Source organism: Stegostoma tigrinum, chromosome 5 (assembly GCF_030684315.1).
Source record: "Stegostoma tigrinum isolate sSteTig4 chromosome 5, sSteTig4.hap1, whole genome shotgun sequence".
Classification (NCBI taxonomy): domain Eukaryota; kingdom Metazoa; phylum Chordata; class Chondrichthyes; order Orectolobiformes; family Stegostomatidae; genus Stegostoma; species Stegostoma tigrinum.
In genome coordinates, this window is record NC_081358.1 from 114,714,213 (window position 1) to 114,735,568 (window position 21,356).

General features: G+C 39.6%; 1 protein-coding gene across 2 annotated transcripts in view; it reads left to right on the top strand.

Annotated features, from left to right (window-relative positions):
- Positions 1-21,356, top strand: part of ralbp1 (ralA binding protein 1) — a 56,028-nt gene that overhangs the window by 15,424 nt on the left and 19,248 nt on the right. For both annotated transcript variants that reach the window (XM_059646230.1, XM_048529401.2), the window contains exons 2-9: positions 1,523-1,811; positions 3,038-3,499; positions 7,151-7,500; positions 13,985-14,146; positions 16,208-16,339; positions 17,963-18,073; positions 19,497-19,618; positions 20,828-20,954. In XM_059646230.1, coding sequence (XP_059502213.1) covers positions 1,568-1,811; positions 3,038-3,499; positions 7,151-7,500; positions 13,985-14,146; positions 16,208-16,339; positions 17,963-18,073; positions 19,497-19,618; positions 20,828-20,954 — 1,710 coding nt within the window. In that variant the 5' untranslated portion in view covers positions 1,523-1,567. The remainder of the gene's footprint in view (positions 1-1,522; positions 1,812-3,037; positions 3,500-7,150; positions 7,501-13,984; positions 14,147-16,207; positions 16,340-17,962; positions 18,074-19,496; positions 19,619-20,827; positions 20,955-21,356) is intronic.

A 21,356-nucleotide genomic window follows, 5' to 3' on the forward strand; every position in this document is an offset into this window, starting at 1 on the left:
GAGTGTTCATTGGACTGTGAGGTGTTCCCTAAATACAGCCTGGCAGTTAACAGCTAATCAGCCTTAATGATTGCATTCTCCATGGATAATAGAATAGAATTAGTACTGGCATGGAAAAAGGTGTGTTGATTACGAAGATTTCAAATTGGATTTCTAAAGGGTAATCAATCATTAATCAATAGTGGATAAGGACAATTGGTTGAGAAATAGGAAATAGTCAAGGAGGTTATACTGAATTGTATGTGGTACTTGTTTGACCTCCTCTGGAGTATTGTGTACAGTTTTGGCCACCAAACTATAGGAAGGGTTTAGCACATTACAGTGCTAAAGAAATCTACAAATATGGTTCCAGAAATGAAATATTCCAGTTATAAAGATAGTTCAGAGAGATTGTGACTTCTTATTGGAGAGAGAAGGCAAAAATAAAATCTGTGAAGAAGTTTTCAAAATTAAGAACATAAACAGAAGTTGCTGGTGAAGCTCACCAGGTCAGGCAGCATCCATGAAGAAAAAAAAAATCAGAGTTAATGTTTTGGGTCCGGTGACCCTGCCAGTTCTGAGGAAGGGTGACCAGACCCGAAATGTTAACTCTTGAGCTTTTCTTCACAGATGTTACCAGACCTGCTGAACTTTGCCAGCAAATTCTGTTTTTGTTCCTGATTTACTGCATCTGCAGTTCTTTTGGTTTTTATTCAAAATTGAGAGAGTCAATGTGGAGCAGATCGGGGAGAAACTGATACTGCTTGTGAAAGGCTTGAGAATGAGAGGGCAACAGGTTTAAAGTGATTTGCAAAAGTAGCAAATGTGATTTAAGAAAATCCTTTCTCTGATGATGAATGGTTCGGATCTGGAATGCGCTGCCCAGAATTCTGATGGGTGCAGGTTCTATTAACATGTTCAAGAGGGCGTTGGATGATTATTTCAAGGATCTGGGGATGAGGGAAGCAAAAAGCACTGTCATAATGGCTGTCAGAGAGGTGGTGCGGATGCAATGAGCCAAATAGCCGCCTCCTGTGCTGTAACAATTCTGTAATTCTGTGATCTTTCTTGCATGTAATGATAGTGATGTGATTTTTCCTCTGTATTTATTGCCATTAGCCCCCTCTAGTTGGTTGATCGAGCAGCAAACTGACAAACCCCATGCTTCAAATAAAAATCCCCTTTTGATTTTGAGAAGCATCAGTATTCAGCCTTGGGAAAGATGTAACACATATCTTTTCATATTTTGAAACTTGTGTTTGCCATTTTAAGTAGGATTTTAAACAGCTTCTGCTACTATTCAAAGACCCTGACTGACATGAAATTTCTGAGAACAGAGTCAACAATGACTTGTGACTAGTGTGCAGTATTACTTCTATTTGTAAAGATCAGCCAACTGTTGTGAATTCAGCTACAGTATCTGGAAAGTTATGCCATCACTACTTGCTGCCTGCAGGAAATAAGGGCTGAAAAGTTTGGTAAATAATTGTATGTTATAGAAGAAATTTTTTTTGATTTTCAATACTTTTCTGTTCAATAACAGGTGTTATGGACAGGTAATGAAAGAGAAACATTCCTAGGAGCAACAATGACTGAGTGCTTCCTGCCTCCAACAAGCAGTCCTAGTGAACACCGGAGGGCTGAACATGGCAGTGGCCTGGCTCGTACACCAAGCTCAGAGGAGATTAGTCCTACAAAATTTCCAGGACTATATCGTACTGGTGAGCCTTCGCCTCCTCATGAAGGTCTGCATGAGTCTGTTGACATAGTGTCTGATGATGAAAAGGAACATACAAAGAAAAAAGGCAAATTTAAAAAGAAAGAAAAGAGAAGTAAGTAACAGTTGATCTTTCCTGGGATTATGGTATGTTAACTGTGCAATGTGTGATTCCAGCTCTACAGTGAAATCATCTCGAGACTGTCACCTATGCATGATGACAAAGTCTTGGTGGTACAGAAAGTGACATGGTAGGTTAATGTGCCTTTTGTAACTCCATTCAGCTCCAAAATGACGTGTTCAAACTCCTTGGTACCTATTGAGACACTGTATGTAATATATTTTACTAAACTGAATCCAGTTCCAAGAGGACTTGGACATAGGGTCTAACAAAACGGGTCTACTGTCCCCAATTTAATATGGGGCTGGTGTGAAAAATGGAAACTAATTTGCATTTGTACCCACCAGTGCTCACTTGTGCTGAGGTGCGATGGAGGGAATTTCTTCAATATGGGACTGTGCACTGCAAGATCTGGGAATATTTGGATAAAAACAAAATATTGCAGATGTTGGAAATTTGAAATACAAAGAAAATGTTAGTGAAATTCAGCAAGTCCAGCAGCATCTAGGAGAAAGAGGAATTCATGTTTTGAGTCAGTTCTGAAGAAGAATCATTGAACTCAAAACGTTAACTCTGTCTACACAGATGCTGCCAGACTTCCTGACCTCTCATCAACATTGTTTTTTTTTCTGCAGGCAATATCTCTGTCTTATTCCCTTTGTTTGTTCTTACAGTTGTTTTGCCTGTGTCACTTTTTGGTCCCGTGCCTCTTCCTTACTTCCGCATTGGAGGTGGGAAGGCCAGCTTCCTGTTGATGGAAGTAGGGCTTCCGCACCCTACTGAGTGTGGGTGTGTTTTTACTGACACTACTAGCCCTCTAATAGCGGGTGCAGCAGACTGGCTAGCAAAATCTTTGTTTTTCAGGCAAATCAGCAATGAATCTTGGATAAAGCAGATCCATTCATATCCCTATACATATTAAATGCATTGAATTTTAAATGCTGTCCTGTCACTATTAGAGGAAGTAAGTTCCTGAGAATAGGACTGTCACTGCATTGCTGTTGGTACGATGGCTGATACTGTTGCTCTGTAGAGACCAAATAGCCAACTCATGCTCATCTTGAGGCTCTTGAATAAGAGTAATGTATGCGTATGATTCACATAATCTTCTGGTGTTGCAGAAAAGCATAATAAAATGTTTAGGTTAAGGGTTTTCGGTATCGAGCGGGGTGTTGTAGTTCATAAAAGCAGTAACTGGATTAATGTTCTTTTTCTTGTAGCTGAGGGGTATGCAGCCTTCCAAGAGGACAGCTCAGGTGACGAAGCAGAGAGCCCATCAAAGATAAAACGGCCAAAGGGTATCCATGTCTTCAAAAAGCCTAGTTTCTCCAAGAAGAAAGAAAAAGACTTCAAGATCAAAGAGAAGCCAAAGGAAGAAAAGCACAAAGAAGAAAAACATAAAGAGGAAAAACACAAGGAAAAAAAGTCCAAAGATATTACAGCAGCAGATGTTGTTAAACAGTGGAAAGAGAAAAAGAAAAAGAAAAAGCCTGTTCCTGACCAGGAAGCAGTTCCAGTCGATACTAATACTACTGTAAGACCTGTCTTTGGTGCTCCTTTGGCTGAGGCAGCTGAGAGGACTATGCTATACGATGGCATCCAGCTACCTGCAGTTTTTCGAGAGTGCATCGACTACATTGAGAATTGTGGCATGAAGTGTGAAGGCATTTATAGGGTATCAGGTACAGTTTCAACTTTTTTGGAGTGTTCATTCTTTCTTTGAAACATTGAATTGCCTGAGAGAAAATGGAAGTGTTGGCAATCCCCAAAAGCCTTTGAAAAAGAAGAGCTGGGCAGAGTTAGCAAAATGAAGGTGTGTGTTTATTGTATAAGGTGAAACTTTACATCCACAAACTGACAATCTACTATGTCTTAAAGTTAGCAGAGATTAAATCTGCATTTCCTCCAGCATTTACGGGAGATCTTGCAGGTGCTAAGTAACCTGTTATTCATTTCTAATTTATTTATACTACATCAGTTACGTGAAGGAACTAATGATTTTATTGTAGGCCTGTAATGTACAGTCATGATTCATTCTTCAAAAGAATTGATTGAACTAGAGTCCATCAGCTGTCTTAGACAAATTTGATTTCATAGCTAAACTCTGATTTATTTCTGTCTAGTATGTGTCAGATTAATTCAACACAAGTAATTCATTACATTCAAATTGAGACTGGACTTGGGGACTTAGGGTACTTTTGAAAAAGTTCACTTATGAGTTGTGGGTGTTTATTTTCCATTGATAGTTGCCCTTAAGAATGGCTCTGTATTCGGTTTTAAGTTTGGTTCATGTTACCTTTAGGTGTACCTGATCAGTATTCAAGTTACTATGTGTTGGAAAGTTAAAAAAATAAGGTTTTAATGGACTCGTGGATGGGGGACTTACGAGCAAAGAGCAATGTCATACTCAGTGGAAGCTGTCATGGGTTGTATTGTGCGATTTTGACAACCTGCAGCATAGTCTTAGGTTCAAATGTAGATTTTTTGTGTCTGCTAATATCTGGTAATACTAGACCTATGTAAAGAGCCTAATGCTTGATTAGCAAAAGATTTAAGGTGAAACACATTCATCATTCTAGTAAATGAAAATGTTATTTGATGTAAAGTTTTAAGATTTGACTGATTCAGATATTTTGAGGCATGCTCTACTGTGTTTTCTTCTGGTTTGTTACACCTATTTTAGGTAGCTTAATTGGTTGAGTTGACATTCTGTCAGCTCCAGATACTGGAAAAATAAATGTTCAGGTTTGTTTAGTACTGGAGATGTCTGTTGTATAAGGGTGACCAGAAAGAATATGAAGTCGAAGTTATAGTATACTTTATATTATAAACTGTTCTGCTGTAGTGTAGCAGGTCTGAGGAAGTAGCAGAGACGTTAACTCTGAGACACTTAAAGTATCTGTACTTAGGTGCTCTGCACTAAGGTGGCGAGGAGGGCCGACATATACACTTTTAACTACACACGTTTGAGTGCACGTGACAATAAAAGCTATTCTGTATTTTATTCTAGTCTCGTCTATTATGTTCCAAACTAGTCTCCTCTATTCTGTTCTATTCTCGCCACGCCTCACCCATTCTACACTTCACAGATGCTGCCCGACTTCCTTAGCTTTTCCAGCAATTTTGTTTTTGTTTTTGATTCACAGCATCCACAGTTCTTTGCATCTTTACAAGATAGCCAGATTTTTTCATGTGTTACCGAGTAATGGGATTCTTTTGATTTTTTTTGCAAACAGTTGAGTTTGTACTTGTTGAGCCTAGCACCCGTTCCTTACTAAAACTTCTAGGAAGGAGAACATGTGCAACATTTAGGGGCCATTCAAAAGCATGAAATGAGGAGGCTTTCCAGACTAGGTACAGTTGGCAGTATAATAAAACAAAAAAAGTATCAGCTTTTGCTTCCAGTTTCTACCCTGCTCTCACCTTCACCTGGTCCATCTCTGACACATCTCTTGCGTTCCTTGACATCTGTTTTCATGTCTGAAGATAGACTGGCCACCAATATCCATAACAAACCCACTAACTCCACAGTTACCTTGATATATGTCCACCCACCCTGCTCCCTGGAAGGACTCCATCTCATTCTATGGACATTTCTATGCCCATCTTTTTCCTGAATCGAGTCTTCCCTGCTCTGTGGTCAGTGGGGCTCTGAGCTGTGTTCAAACTATCTCCCTCAATTATGCCCTCACCCCTTCCCTTTCCTCCAGCATCAATGATAGGAAACCCCCACCCCTGCCCCCAGTCTCTGCATCCAAAGGATTGTAAGCGGCCATTTTCATGACTTCCAACAGGGTACCACAACCAGACACGCATTCCCTTCCCTTCCCTTGTCAGCCTTCCACTGGAACCCTTCCCTCTAGGCGACCCTAAACCACCACTCCTGCATATCCAACATTTCCCCATGCCTTCCCATGCAGTCGCAGAAGTTATAACACCTGTCTGTTTACTTCCTCACTATCCAAGGCCTCAGATACACTTTCCAGGTGAAACAGCGATTTACCTGTACGTCACTCAATCTAGTCTAATGTGTTCACTGCTCACATTGTGGTCTACTATACCTTGGGAAGATGAAAGATAGACAGATGCTCTGCAAAGCAGTCACCCAATATTCTGTCTGCAAAACTGACCCCAAGCTTCCAGTTGCCTTCCACTTCAGCTCTTCCCTGTGCCTACACCAACATTTCTGACACAGGCCTGGTGCAATGCTACAGCAAGCCTTAACATGAGCTTAAAGAACACATCTCGTTTTCTGCTTGGGGACTGTACGCCTGTGGAACTCAATTGCTTTCAGTAATATCAAGCCTGATTCCATTTATCTATGCCCACCCCACACTGGGTCCTGTTATGACATGGGTTGCTTTCATTATAGTCATACATTCTCACATATTCCTTGGCCTGTTCTTACATTACATGGGTTGCTTTCCATAGACTCTTTGTTTATCTGTCCGTTTTATCTCTCTTTCTTCCCCGCCCCGCTCTCTTTCTGGGCTCCAAGTCCAAACCCTCGTACGTGGTCCCCAACCTCATTTTCAGTATAAATGCCACATTTCCCAGCTGCTAACGAAAAAAAGTGAAGAGTCACCAGACTTGAATCGTTGACTTCTCTTTTTGCCCACAGTTGGTATTATCATGAACTTTACTTAACAAATTGATAAGTGTGTCTAACTGTCATCATGTTATGTTACGTCAGTGGCTTAAAATTAGGCTAATCTGCAGGGTAATAACTTTGTGAAGCATTTTTACTGAACTGTTATGGAGGGAATTTCTTGTTAGTTTCAGTTTTTCCCCAATTTTTTGTAGGTCTCCAATGCAGTTGGCAATCTTGAACTGTAAACAATGTTCACATAAACTCCTGGAATCAAAAGTCATTTTAGATTTTTATAAATGTTCTGTGTTCTCCAGCAGTCTTGGGTTTCATTTTTCAATTCATGATAGGTGATGATTTCTCACCATGACCCCAGTGCCTTGTTTTGTCCTTCCCACCTCACAAAAAGCATCCTTTGAATATCTTGGAATCAGCAGTATTACCACTTACTGAGAGCTGGGTTGCTACTTCTCAATAGTTTTGTCCCTTGAAACCTTTAAACAGACATATTAGCCTGTACCGGATTTGAACTTGTTTGAAGTGAAAAATGATGCTCCCATCTATCAGGCCATAGAGCCCCCAAGAAGCTTTTTGCATCAAAATTCATTGTCATTTAGCACATTATCCATATCATGACCTTGACAGATTCTTTAGTTTTGTTTTTCTTTATTAGGTGGCTCATTTTATTTCCAGTTCATGGAGATTTTAAAATTGAAATTCTTTTTCATTGCTATTCCTCACTTAGGTACCAAATCAAAAGTTGATGAACTAAAAGCTGTGTATGATCGTGAAGAGTCTCCAAATCTGGAGGATTATGATGCAAACACGGTGGCCAGCCTATTGAAACAATACCTTCGTGAGCTGCCTGAAAATGTACTTACCAAGGAGCTCATAATGCGGTTTGAGGATGCATGTGGAAAAGGCACGGACAGTGAAAAGGTCCAGGAATGCCGGCGCCTGCTAAAAGAACTGCCTGTATCCAATTACCTCCTCTTTTCTTGGCTGATCATCCATATGGACCATATCATTGAGAAAGAAAGTGAAACAAAAATGAACATCCAGAATATTTCTATTGTTCTTAGCCCTACTGTTCAGGTACCAAAGGAAGCATTGATAGATTCAGACAGTTATTAAAAGTGTAACAGAATTTGATATGAATTAAAAAGGGTGTAGTTGCACTTATTGTATCAGAGATAATGGGAACTGCAGATGCTGGACAATCCGAGATAACCAGGTGTAGAGCTGGATGAACACAGCAGGCCAAGCAGCATCTTGGGAGCAGGAAAGCCGCATTACTGATGAAGGGTCTAGGCCCGAAACGTCAGCTTTCCTGCTCCTAAGGTGCTGCTTGGCCTGCTGTATTCATCAAGCTCTACAACTTGTTATCTTAGTTGCACTTATTCTTTTGTTCTCCTATCTCAGATATGTTTTATCCCTTTTTGATAAATCTGCACTGCTTTCTTCAGGCAGCAAATGGTTTAGTGCGCCACTCGATCCAGTACGGTAGTGAAATATGTGGCACATGCGATGGTGTATCAACCTGTGCAGCAGGGCCACCAATCAGCATCTTTCCTTGTGGCATTTACAAATTTTATTTGTTTTACACCTGTTTATTCCCTCCTGTTTAATTCATTGGCTTTATTGGGTTCAGGTGAATGATAGCATTTATCCACTTGCTGATGAGTTTTGATATTTTAGAAAAAAAACATTCATGGGCTGTGGGCTTTGCTAGCTGGACCAGCATTTATTTCCCATTCCTAATCTCTCTCTCTCTCGCGCTCTCTCTCGTGCTCTCTCTCTCTCTCTCTCTCTCTCTCTCTCTCTCTCTCTCTCTCTCGAGAAGGCTACGATGCTATTGGGGAGGGAGTTCCAGGAGATGGAATGAATAACAATATATTTCCAAGTCAGGATGGTGATCAGCTTGCATAGAAGCTTTCAGGTGGTGGTGATCCCAGGTGTCTGCTGCTCCTGTCATAATCACATTCATCTTTTTTGTGGGGTCTGACTTCGACCAGTGGAGAGTTTTCATCTGATTCTCACTGACTGTAGTTTTGTCAGGACTCCTTGATACCAAAGTTAAACGATATCAACAGTGGTCACTGTCATCTTCCCACTAGAGTTAACTCGTTTTGTCCGTGTTTGAACCAAGGTTGCAATGAAGTCAGGAGCTGAGTGGTCCTGGCATAACTCAAACGAAGTGTCACTATGCAGATTATTGTTAAGCAGGTTTTGCTTAATAGCACTGTTGATAATACCTTCCATCACTTCACAGATGATTGAGAGTAGACTGACAGGCAGGCAATTGGCCAGGTTGGATCTATGTTGTTTTTTGTGTACAGGATCATTTCTCACATTGCCAGTGTTGTACTGGAACAACTTGGATAGGGGCGTGGCAAGTTCTGGAGCACAGGTCTTCAGTACTGTTGCAGAAATGTTGTCAAGGCTGTTCCAGTATCCTTTGCCTTCAGCTGTTTCTCAATATCCATAGGGCGAATCAAGGGGAGGCGATGTCCTAGTGGTATTACCACTGGATTGTTAATCCAGAGACCCAGATTACGTTCTGGGGATCTGGGTTTGAATCCCGCCACGGCAGATGGTGGAATTTGAATTCAATAAATATCTAGAATTAAGGATCTGATGGTGACTGTGAATCCATTGGCAACTGTTGGGAAAACCATCTGATTCATTAATGCCCTTTAGGGAAGGAAACTGTCATCGTTACCTGGCCTGGCCTACAATATGACTCCAGACTCTCAACAATGTGGTGAACTCATAACTGCCCTCTGGGCAATTAGGGTTGGGCAATAAATGTTGCCTAACCAGTGACGCTTCCCACCCTGTGAACAAATAAAGAAAACAAAATTAGCCTGAATACATGCTGGAAATCTATAGAGGAGGTTGAGATAGATCATCAACTAGGCACTTCAGTGTTGCAAAATGCTTCAGTGTTGTCTTTTGAAATTCACAAGTTCCATATCTGCTATCTGCCAAGTGATGCTTCACTTCATACTCGTGGTTGTTTAAAGGCTAGCTAGTGACTTTTCTTCCTACGGTTAGGGCTCTGACATGTATTCTCAGTAGCTGTGACTTCGTGTTTGTAATAAGCATAGTTTGGAGGAATAGGTTAAGAAAATTTGGAGCCAAGTTTAAACTTAATTTAATTGAAAGAGTGCATATTAATGGACTGGTGGAGGTAGATACTGAACAAATTGGATTTATTATGTGGTGGGATGTGGAAAAATAAAACATTTGGGTTTGTGAAGAAATATATAAAAGTAATAAACCAAAAGGATACCCAGTGGCTTCCTGTAGATTTCATGGAAGGATTGAGAGTAATGGCCTTGTTGTTTCTGATGATCGGTTGCAGCAAGCTGTGATTTATTAAAGACTTGATCGCATTGAGAATGCTAATGGGATGCAGTGCAGCAGTTCAAGGCTCCTTTGACTGTCCCTTCCAAATCCATAACCACTACCACCTAGAAGGAGCAGGGCTAACAGATTTTTAGGAACACCAGCACTCCATGTTTCCACCAAGCCATACACCACCCTGACATGGAACCATAGTGTTGCTTCCTCACTGTCATTGGGTCAAAATCCTGGAACATCCAGCAGCCCTATTGGTAACCTACATCATATGAGCTAGAGATCGTGGGAACTGCCAATGCTGGAGAATCTGAGATAACAAGGTGTAGAGCTGGATGAACACAGCAGGCCAGGCCGCATCAGTTTCTGAAGTAAGGTCCAGACCCGAAACCTCAGTTTTCCAGCTTCTCTGATGCTGCTTGGCATTCTGTGTTCATCCAGCTCTACACCTTGTTACATCACATGAGCTATAATGGTTCAAGAAAGTGACTCACCACGACCTTCTCAAGAGCAGTTAAGAATGGGCCATACACATTGACATAGCCATCCTATGATTGAGCTTTTAAAAAATAGCAGGAATTAATTGCCAATGCAGAAAGTACTTAATGTTGTGTTTGCTCGCCAGGTGTTTCCAATATAAGTTTAGAAGCTGGTCCTGTTCCAGTGGACATTGATCTTTAGGCACAGCATGCTGAAAAGGAACCAAAGGTCATTGACAGACTCTTGAAAGCTCACTTTGGGGATGGTATAAGAAACTACTTGTAGATCTGTTTGGAAAGATGACGTGAGAGCCAGTTGGTCAGTATGAGCAGATTGAACAAAGGTGGAAAGTTGTTGAAGAAGAATGGAATCATCCCATTGCGCACAATGTTGCAGAGTGTTTGAGGAAGCTGTGAGATAATAATGTACTATGGTAATAACATTGAGAAGAATAAACACAATTTACGTCAGTACCAATTTAGGTTCTGTAAACAGGAGAGAAACCAAATTGGGAGGATTTGAATTCTGAAGTTTGAACACAATAGGTTCAGAGCTACAGGCATAATGTCTTTGACCACAAGAGGAAAAGGAAGTTTGAAACGCAGAAATAAGTGGGGAACATTGATGCCAAACACGGTCAAAGTCGTCCTGAATTTTTAAATATTTTGTCGTCTTCTATGCTAACCAGGCTGAAATTACATAATTTATATTGCTGTGACAGCTTGTAGTGTATTATTCCTCCTTGCCTCCCCCTCTCTCCCTATTCATTCCAGTTCCCTCCCCCCATCCCCCTCTCTGATGAAGGGTCTAGGCCCGAAACGTCAGCTTTTGTGCTCCTGAGATGCTGCTTGGCCTGCTGTGTTCATCCAGCCTCACATTTTATTATTACAGAGGACGATACTGTTTTCTCCACAGAGAGTACAGGTTGAGTTTCATAGCAAAGAAATTATAGAGAACATGGATGGTCAGAGCTGAACTAGTTGGGGATTTGGAGAGAAGTGGTGGAGATAGCTGCACTCATTACTTCCACATTAAGAGAGAGAACTCTGAGATTTTTGCACTTAGTGTGAGGTGAAGGTAAGGGAAGTGAGATTGAGGAAGTGCATATTTATGCAGGATGAACTGTGTGTTGAGTAATGCTGAAGTGAGCCAACGTCAAAAATAAGGAGAATTTTGACTGTGGCATCAATCAGTTTATGCCTTCTGCATGTCAAACCTCAATTTCCTCTTGGTCAAAGGCATTATTCCTCCCAGCTCTATCTATCCCAGCTATTATCTATGATATTACCATAACCCGTTATTATCTCATGCCTTCCTTAAATTCACTGCAACATTGTGCGTGATGGCATGATCCTGATGTACAAAAGCATATTTTTTCAGATGTGGGAAATTTGAAAGAAAATTAGAAAATGCTGGAAATACTCAAGTCAGACAAAACCTATGGAGAGAAACAGCTGATGTTTCACGTCAACGACTTTTGTGTAATAAGAGAAAATCAGTGATCTGACTGATCTTAACCAAGTACAGAGATAAGAAAAGTGGACAAGAAAGCAGGTCTATGACAGGAGGGATTAGATCTATAAAAGGACATTGGTGCAAGACGTAATGGCACAAGTAAAGATTCAATAGATGGGTGTAGGTGAGGCATTAAATACCAATGTCTGAACCATCTGAAAAGATGGGAGCACTTGTTTCACATTGCTGAAAGTGGTCAGTGGCACAGCGAGATTTTTTTCTCTGGGGTGGTGGTTGACAGGAAATGAGCAAGAAAACCTATGACTGGTGTTTGTTTGTAATATATTGGTACCGCGGTTTTTTTAAAAGTCAATCTTACTGGCTGAAATAAAGCACTATCTAAGCTTCTGATAACTTGAAGGTATTGGTGTTAGGTCATATCTAACAATGCCAACACAATTTTTTTTCTCTTCTCCCTACTCTGCAAGTACTGATTCTTGAACCAGATAAATGCCTGTAATTCAAAGGATTACCTACAGGGATCAGATTTACCAGAAAGCTAAGTACAGATAAGTTTCACACCATACTACAATACACTCTGGCAATACAAGAAGGTTGATCACCTGTATCTTTTCAAGGAGCATTGCCAGCAACATCCACATTCAATTAACGAAGATATAAATCATTGTGCACGAGAATGTCACGAGATTGTATGATGACATGTAAAAGCAAAACACTGTAGGTGCTGAAAATCTGCATTTAAAGCAGAAAATTCCAAAATCATTGAGAGCATGGATGTGAGTTTGCTCGCTGAGCTGGAAGGTTAGTTTTCAGACATTTCGTTACCATTCTAGGTAACATCATCAGTGACCCTCCGACGAAGCGCTGGTGTTATGTCCCGCTTTCTATTTATCTGTTTAGATTTCCTTGGGTTGGTGAATGCAGGAAATGACATCACCAACCCAAGGAAACCTAACCAGATAAATAGAAAGCGGGACATAACACCAGCGCTTCGTCGGAGGCTCACTGATGATGTTACCTAGAATGGTGACGAAACGTCTGAAAACCAACCTTGCAGCTCAGCGAGCAAACTCACATCCAGAACCTCAACCTGAGCTACAAATCTTCTCAAAACTCATTGAATCATTGCATCAAAAATGTTCTCAAACCTAAAACAATAATTCTGCTTCTTTATCCACACATGGAGCCAAACCTGCTTGATACTTCCAGCATTTCTGATTGTGAATTGAGATTTTTGAATGACTTGAGGTGCCCTTTAAGTTTGCACAATGCTATTTGGTTTTTTGAGGGATTATAGTGGGAACCTACCATGGTTTGGCACTTTGCCACTGCTCACAGCATTATTGGGTAGATACAATCCTGCAATGCCAGTGTAGAGTTTCTCTGACATTTGATACATATGTTCAAATGTATCCTCGGCATACCTTGCCTAAAGTATGTTTATTATCAAGATATGCAATTGTCCCCTGTTTCCAAGTATGAGAGTTAACGCAATAGAATCATAGAATCCTGACAGTGTGGAAGCTGGCCATTTTGGCCCTTGAGTTCACGTCGATCCTCTGAAGAGCATCCTGCCCAGATCCACACCCCCTCTCCCAGCCCACCCTATCCCTGTAACCCTGCATTTCCCATGGCTAATCCAGCTAATTTGCACATCCCTGCACACTGGATAATTTAGCGTGGCCAATCCACCTAATCTGCTCATAGAAGACAGTGCTTATTTGAATATATTATAAGAATAATTATTGACGTGCATTCTACACAAAACCTTAATGTTTTTTCATTTTAAGTAACATCAAAATGTAGTTTACAAATGCTATCGTTATGGTCTGGAGTTGGAAATTTGGACATTTTCCTTTTGAGCGTTGGTGTTGGATTTGATCACTTGGGTACTGAGGATTTTTGAAATAACAGTGGAGTTATAACAGTGAAATAACAGTGCTGGAGAAAATCAAAGTTTCAAAGAAGAGTCATTAGACTCAAAACATTAACTCTATTTCTCTTCATGGGTGCTGCCAGACCTGCTGAGTTTCTTGAGCAATTTTTTCTGTCTCTTTTCTGGCTTTCTAATATCTGCAATATTTTGCTTTTACTGAGGATTTCTGGTGTTTGTGGAACTGTATCCAGCAGTGAGATTGCATCTTCAGTAGGGGCACATTAGGCAAGGAAGATACTTGACTACTTCTGGTCCTAATTTAAATGTTCATACATTCACAGGCATGTTTAGAACATGTAATAATTCTTGCCCTTTCCTTTGTAGATCAGCAATCGTGTGTTATACCTGTTTTTTACTCATGTTAAAGAGCTGTTTGGGGAAATAGAGCTGAAACCAGTCGTAAAACCTCTTCGTTGGTCGAACGTGGCAACAATGCCAGCCTTGCCTGAGACACAAGAGAGCATTAAGGAAGAAATTCGCCGACAGGTATGTCAAAGAGTATCTTGTAGACCAAATAGAAGAAAACAACAAAGTTGCATTATTATTTTATGTCACCATTCCTCTCTCACTTCATGTGTTGGACTCATGCTGAAGTCTCTGTGCAGTTTTCTTGGATTTCTCACTTTGTTTGAAGGACTGTCGGCTGAAATATTATCTTGATTGGTTAGTTTAAAAATAAACCTGGCATATTGTAAAGCAAGAAATTTAAGCCTATTCAGTGCATCTATGGAAAAAAGGCATCATTTATTGCTCCACTGACCATTGCAAACCAGAAAGTTCTTAGATTTGATTCAAACCTGTGCTGATTTAGCAGATGGGAGATACTACATAGGAAAGATTGCTGAAATGTGCTTCAACGTTTTTGTATTACGAGGGGAAAAATTGACTGATGGTTCTAATGAATATCCAATGATTTTTTTTCACTCATGGGTGACTCTGGCTGGCCAGCATTTATTGTATGTCTGTAGATGTCCTTGGCTACTTCTGCCACCAGAAGAGCAAGGGTAGCAGGGACACGGGAACACCAGAACCTAAATTTCTGTTCCAAGCTACAAGTCATCCTGAGCTGGAGCACTATTGTTGTTCCTTCATTGTTGATGAGTCAAAATCCTTCCTAAGTAAACCTCAGTTTATCCCTGAGGCAGTTCAAACAGACAGCTCATGACCAAAGAGGCCTGAAAGAGTGGTGGATATTTTTTCCCTTGTCATTTTCAAAAGGAAATTGCATTAGCTGTCTATGTGTGTTGGGAGCTGGTAGTAGTGGATCTAGTGAAGTTTGATGAATGAGAGCAAAAGAGTTTTGGGGTAGAGGAATGGGTTGGAATTAGCGAAGTTAAGATGCTCTTGTAAAGAGCTGACATGGGTTCACTGGGCCAAATGGTTGCTTCCTAAACAGTACTTGAACTTGCAGATATTGGTTGTTAAAGTAAATGTGATGTGAATGCTCTAATGCAACTAAGTATTTTCAGCTTTGAAATATTTCCACTTGTAATCAATATCAAGCACTGACAATAATACTGAAGTGTTAAATGAAATAATAAGCAGTGTTTCACAACAAAAAGCAGATTTGCCCATGCTTTCCTGACTTTGACAATCCTGCCAACACCACGAATGTGCTAAACAAGTGTGTCTTGTCACTGGAATTTTTATGTGAGTTCAGTGGTTTTATTTCCCTTTTTATATTTGTTCCTTATTACATTTTCAATTATACTTCCCTTTCTTTTAAAGATTGCAAGGAAAACAAATAAAAATTGAGTTAATGGAGGCAAAACTAATCCATAAGGCTCACAACCAAGGGGCATTACACCATTATTAAAGTGCAAAATGGTGCAGTCAGCCAAACCACCTAGTACTATATTTGGGTGGAGAGGTGTAGACCCAGGAACATCCATTCTCGCAACAGAAGAGTGACTGGGGGGAAGGAGTAAGGAAGTGAATCTTTAAAGATGTCTTCAAAAAATTAGCAGATTTAATCAAAAACTTCATAGTGGTGTACCTTGCTGGTGTAGTAATATTCCACATGTTGGATATGAATTTTCCATTATAGGTTATCAACTTTGAGGTAGTTTGATCTATAAATTTTCTCTTTCTTTTATTCCTTTTGACTTCCTCGGCACCGGGTTGAAGGCAATATGGTAATTTCCTTTGTAACATACTCACGTTTTCTATAGGCTAGTACTATGTGACATTATTGCAGATACTGGAACCAGAGTACTTGTTACCTCTTGATTGTGGAACTTGTATTTGTGAAGCAATTAAAGGGAAATAAACTTCGAAAGGAAGTTGCTTGTTTGTTTCCTTTACTGTATGTGCTGATACCAAATAGCTCTGTTAGCACAGTGGTAATGTCCCTACCTCTGGACCAGGAGATCTGGGTTCAAGTCCCAACCATCCTAGTGAGTCATAACTTACAGGTTGATTAGTTTATTTTAATCTTTTGTCCCTGCACTGGAACGCTTTGTTCTACTGTGTGAATCTTGTAGCTCCTTTTGTAGATTCATATGGTTGGGGATAAGACCCTCTTGAGCTTTTACTCTGCCCCTCTAGGAATTTCTGTTGAATTGCTTGCACAGAGACCTACAAGCTGGCATCAAAGACTTATCCAAAGAGGAGAGACTGTGGGAGGTGCAGCGAATTTTAACAGCACTAAAACGTAAACTGCGTGAAGCAAAAAGGCAGGTGAGTTTGAGCGGCATATCCCTCTGTCCGAGGGGCTGAGCCCATTATGAGATCCTTTGATAAGATAACCTCTGCTTGTGTGTTGTAATGTGTTGCGGTAAATTGGAAATTTCCAGGCTATGTTTTTTTGAGTCACAAATGGATGTTTGTTAATATTTCTCATAAAATTTGCACTTGTATTATGTTGCTGATATGAATGAATCTTGGCAGTATGATTTACGATTTATATACTTTTATCCTGTCTCTAGCCTCTCTCCTTCCACTTCCTCTCTGGGCCTCGCCTTCACCCATTCCCTTCTCTCCATAACTTGTTTGTTCATTTGAATTTAAAGATAACTTGAAAGTTGCTGCCTTATTTTAAGTCCATTGTCAAAGCACAGTATTAATTTAATAATTCTGCAATGTTCCTATACACTAATCTGTTTTTAATGCAGCCACTCCTGCTTTTGGCTGTATTTTCTCAATGTACTTCTGAAAAACTTTGTGACACTGTCTACTGGTTTCATCTGCCCTCTTGCTGTTATTATTTGCTTGGGCTTATTTTGTGGCTTTCCATCCTCATTTTGATCACAGTTCTTCTGTTTTTGTATCAGCATTATTTTACTTCTTGTCATTAGTCCTGTAGATAATGTTTTCCAGTAAATATCCTTTGCATGTGTTCCACAATTGGTTCTTAAATTTGCCAGTGATCTCTTGCACCTGTGATATAGAAAACATCTTACAGTCACTATCCCAAAGAGATCCTAGAGTTGCTGCCACATCATTAATAGAATGGATCTTCCTTATTTTCCGCATCCAATTCTTGACCTATTCAACTACCAGATGGGTTCAGATGTAGATTAGAGAAATTTTGTGCTGTAGGACTCCAAATAGCAACTTAATTTGTTTTTGTCAAATATGTGCAACTACCCATCTTTTTCAACAACACCTTTCAAACTGTAATCATTATCACTTAGAAGGACAAGAGCAGCAGATACAGGGGAATCCCAACACATGCAAGTTCCCCTCTAAGCCACTTGCCATCCTGACTTAGAACTACAATCTCCATTCTTTCACTGTTACTGTGTCAAAATACATTTTCTAACAGCAATTGCATAGATTGCAATGGTTCAAGAAGGCAGCTAACTGCCACCTTCTCTAAGACAATTAGGATGGGCAGTAAACATAGGCCCAGTCAGCAGTGCGCCCTCCCTTGAATAAATGTTAAAAAGAAATTCAGCAAGCTTAAAAGACGTAGGGTTAAATTGAATGCTGCTTGTACTTTAAATGCTGTCTCCATTCTTTTCTGTTGGTTGTTTATACGGGAATGCTGGAGGGTGAATCTGGAAGTTTAAATTAGCACTTCATTACACATAAATGTGTTGCCCTGTTAGATTTTGGTGCTCGTGTCCAAGTTGCATTCCGAATGTAAAAGTTCTTACTTTGTCTTTTCTTTTTATTGAAAGGAACTGTAATTCATTTTGAATAAATGGGCAATGATCTCTCATTTGTTTGTGAAGGTTATACACTTGTAATTGAAGAATACCATTGAGACTTGAATAAGCAAGAGAATGTTATGACTCATCAGAAACTACACCCTGTGTATATCATTAACTTTGTCAAGTTGCATTTATTCACTTTCAGGAATGTGAAACTAAGATTGCCCAGGAAATTGCTAGCCTTTCCAAGGAGGATGTTTCTAAAGAAGAAATGAATGAAAATGAAGAAGAAGTTATCAATATTCTATTGGCTCAGGTCTGTTCAGTATCAGAATTATATTGTAATTTAATGCATTCCTTTCAAATTATTTTCAAATCATTTTTAATTCATTAAATTAAACAATTTACTTCATTTAAATGTGGCACATACAGATAAAAAAAATTAAATCTTTGTTATAGCTCAGGTGGACAGAAAATATATATTCTTCTCAAGTTCTTTATAAGGTACTGTTCCATGCCAACATTCCCAAAGAATAGACACATAGCTTATTAAGGTATTATTTTATTTGGATAACAAAACACAAGGTGGCCAATTAAAAATCTTTTACAAAATTGTGACTTGGAAAATCATGTATTAATAAGAGGAAGCTATGAGAGATTTGTTGAAGACATATTGTGCCTGACCATCTTGATTTCAGTCCTTGGAGTAAATAGCACAGAGGACTGATGAAGGTAGCATGTCTGATTTGCATATAGGTTTTTAAAAGATTTTTGATAAAGTGCCATGGTAACAGAAATATTAGCGAAACTGAAGCCTATGGATTTAAAGTTGCAATTGCAGTGTGGGAAATATTTAAAAGGACGGGAAAGCAGAGAGTACTGGTGAAGGATAATTAATTGGACTGGAGGGAAGAATTAATTAGTGTCTTGCAAGGGTCAGTATTTTCGGGGGAAAAAAGCAATTAATTATCAAGAACAGTTTTAAAGAGGAGACTGGAACAGAGATCCGGGTGTTCCGATGTACAAATCTTTGAAGGTGATGAGGCTGATCTTTAATAAGCCAAAAATACCAAATGATTTTCAATCCATTTAACATCTCTGTAGATTCTTTAATTCAGGATGATATTAATGGGTGGTTTGAAGTGCATCAGTCAACCACAGCTGTGCAGATTTAGTAAAGGCGAATTCTTTAACATAGCAAAAATGGTTATTTTGTATGTGTATGATGAGGGTGATGGATGAACTTTAATGTGGATAACTGAAATAATAGTTTTGAGATGGAGAAATGGAAATATGCATCTGATGGAAAAACACAGAAGCACGTGGATGAACAGGAAGCCCTTTATTCGGTTAAAGGTCATTAAAAGAGCTTCAAGCTGAAATATTCCTGGTTATGTCTTCCACTGCTGAGCTTTTCCTCCATTTTCTGTTTTTATTTCAGAATTTCAGCATCTGAAGTGTTATTTTAATGAAATACTTGGAGAATTCCACAGGGCCTATAGAATTATGTTTCTCCATAGAGTATTGTCTTAAACAGATTTCAGTTTACTAATTCACTTTAGTTCACTTTATTATTGTTCCATTTTATTGACCATTTGAAGCATACATCAGGATACATCACTAGTATGGTACATCACATTTCAACATTCTTATCTTATGAACATGCAGTTCATTTCAGTCACTGTTTAGCCATGGCTCGGGAGTTGCTTTAGTTCTCACATGGAAAAGTTGTTTTAAAGGAGAATGAGATCCTGACAGAGCAGGAGGAACTACTGGCCATGGAACAGTATTTACGGCGGCAAATTGCATCTGAGAAAGAGGAAATTGAACGCCTTCGAGCTGAGATTGCAGAAATTCAGAGGTGAGTGACATGTTATTGAAACGGGTAGATGCTGTCTGTCTACAGTAAATATCAAATTGGTTAAATTTGGCATGGTTGCCTTCATCAGTCAGAGCATTGAGTACAGGAATTGGGACAAGACATTGGTAAGGCCACTGTTAGAGTGCTATGTACAATTTTGGTCAGGAAGGACATTATTAAACTGGATAGGGGACAAAAAGATTTGCGAGAATGTTACCAGGACTGGATGGTTTGAGTTATAAGGAGAGGCTGGATAACTGGGATACCGCCGCCTCCCCCTCCCCACCAAGCATAGAAAGCTAAAGGGTGACCTTATAGAGGCTTATAAAATTATGAGGGGCATAGATAGGGTGATGAGCCAAGGTCTTTACTCCAGAGTAGGGGAGTCCAAAACTAAAGGGCAAAGGTTTAAGGTTTCAAGGGGAAAAGATTTAAAACAACCCATTTAACACAAAGTTTGGTGCATATATGGAATGATCGCGGCAGGTGCAGTTATAGCATTTAAAAGACATTTGGAAAAGAATGTGAATAGGAAAGGTTTGGAAGGATATGCGCCAAATGTAGGTACGTTTAGTTTGGGAACATGGTTGGTGTAAATTAGTTGTACTGCAGGGTCTCTTTCCATGCTATATGACTGTAAAGTGATATGGGCCAGATGCACAAAAATGGAACTAGTTCATGTTCGGAAACTGGTTGGCATGGATGAAACAGGCTGAAGGGCCTATTTTCGTGCTGTAAACCTCTGACCCTAAATCATTTTGAAATAAAATGGACCAGTTTCCCTATGGAAAGGAATGTGGATCTGAGCTTGGACTGGATTGCTGGTTGGGAGTAGCAAACAGATAGGCTTAATGTTTCTCTCCATTATAATCTTAAATTCTGGTTTTGAACTACAATGAACTGAGGTGATCGTAGTTCCAACAGTAAATACACAATGACTACATTTCAATAAAGACTGGATTCTGTCACAAAGTGAAACAAAAAGCAAGAAAAGCAGAATGTTTATAGTCACATTTCTATGTGGCCGAGAATATCAATTCAGAAACTGTGGACCAAATATCTTGGCAGTTGTCAGCAAAATAATCAGACATGCAATGGGAAACATAAAAATAAACCCATTAACATACCACATGCCACAAGTAAAGTTACTTTAAATATGGCTCACTTCATTGAAGATTTAAAATGATCTTTTTCCTGCATGCTTTTTAGTCGACAGCAACAGCACGGGCGGAGTGAAACTGAGGAATATTCATCAGAAAGTGAGAGTGAGAGTGAGGATGAGGAAGAGCTGCAGCTCATCCTGGAAGACCTGCAGCGTCAAAATGAAGAGTTAGAGGTAAATTAGATTAATTATTACTCCAAAAGGAGCCACTGAGTCTTCTGGCCACTTGATTAATGAATGGTGCTACATAAATTCTTGCAAAAGGTAATATCATGTATTTTTGTTTACAGCCAAGATAATTGATATGTCAAGTATTCGAAAATCTCCTTTGACCATTGCTGTCCCAAATATTCATAATATTCTTTTTGTGCTTATTTTTCATTTCAGCTACTGAAGGGAGCATGAGTAGCCAGTGTGAATCACTCAGTGTGGCCAGTACCTAACACTGCAGTCATTCTGGTCTGTGGCCTAATAGATTTGTCACCATTAAATACTTTAGGCTTTAATAAGTGGTCACTGTTCAACTGCTGAATGTGGTCCAAGTACAGAATTCCCTAGATAGGTGACAAACCTAAA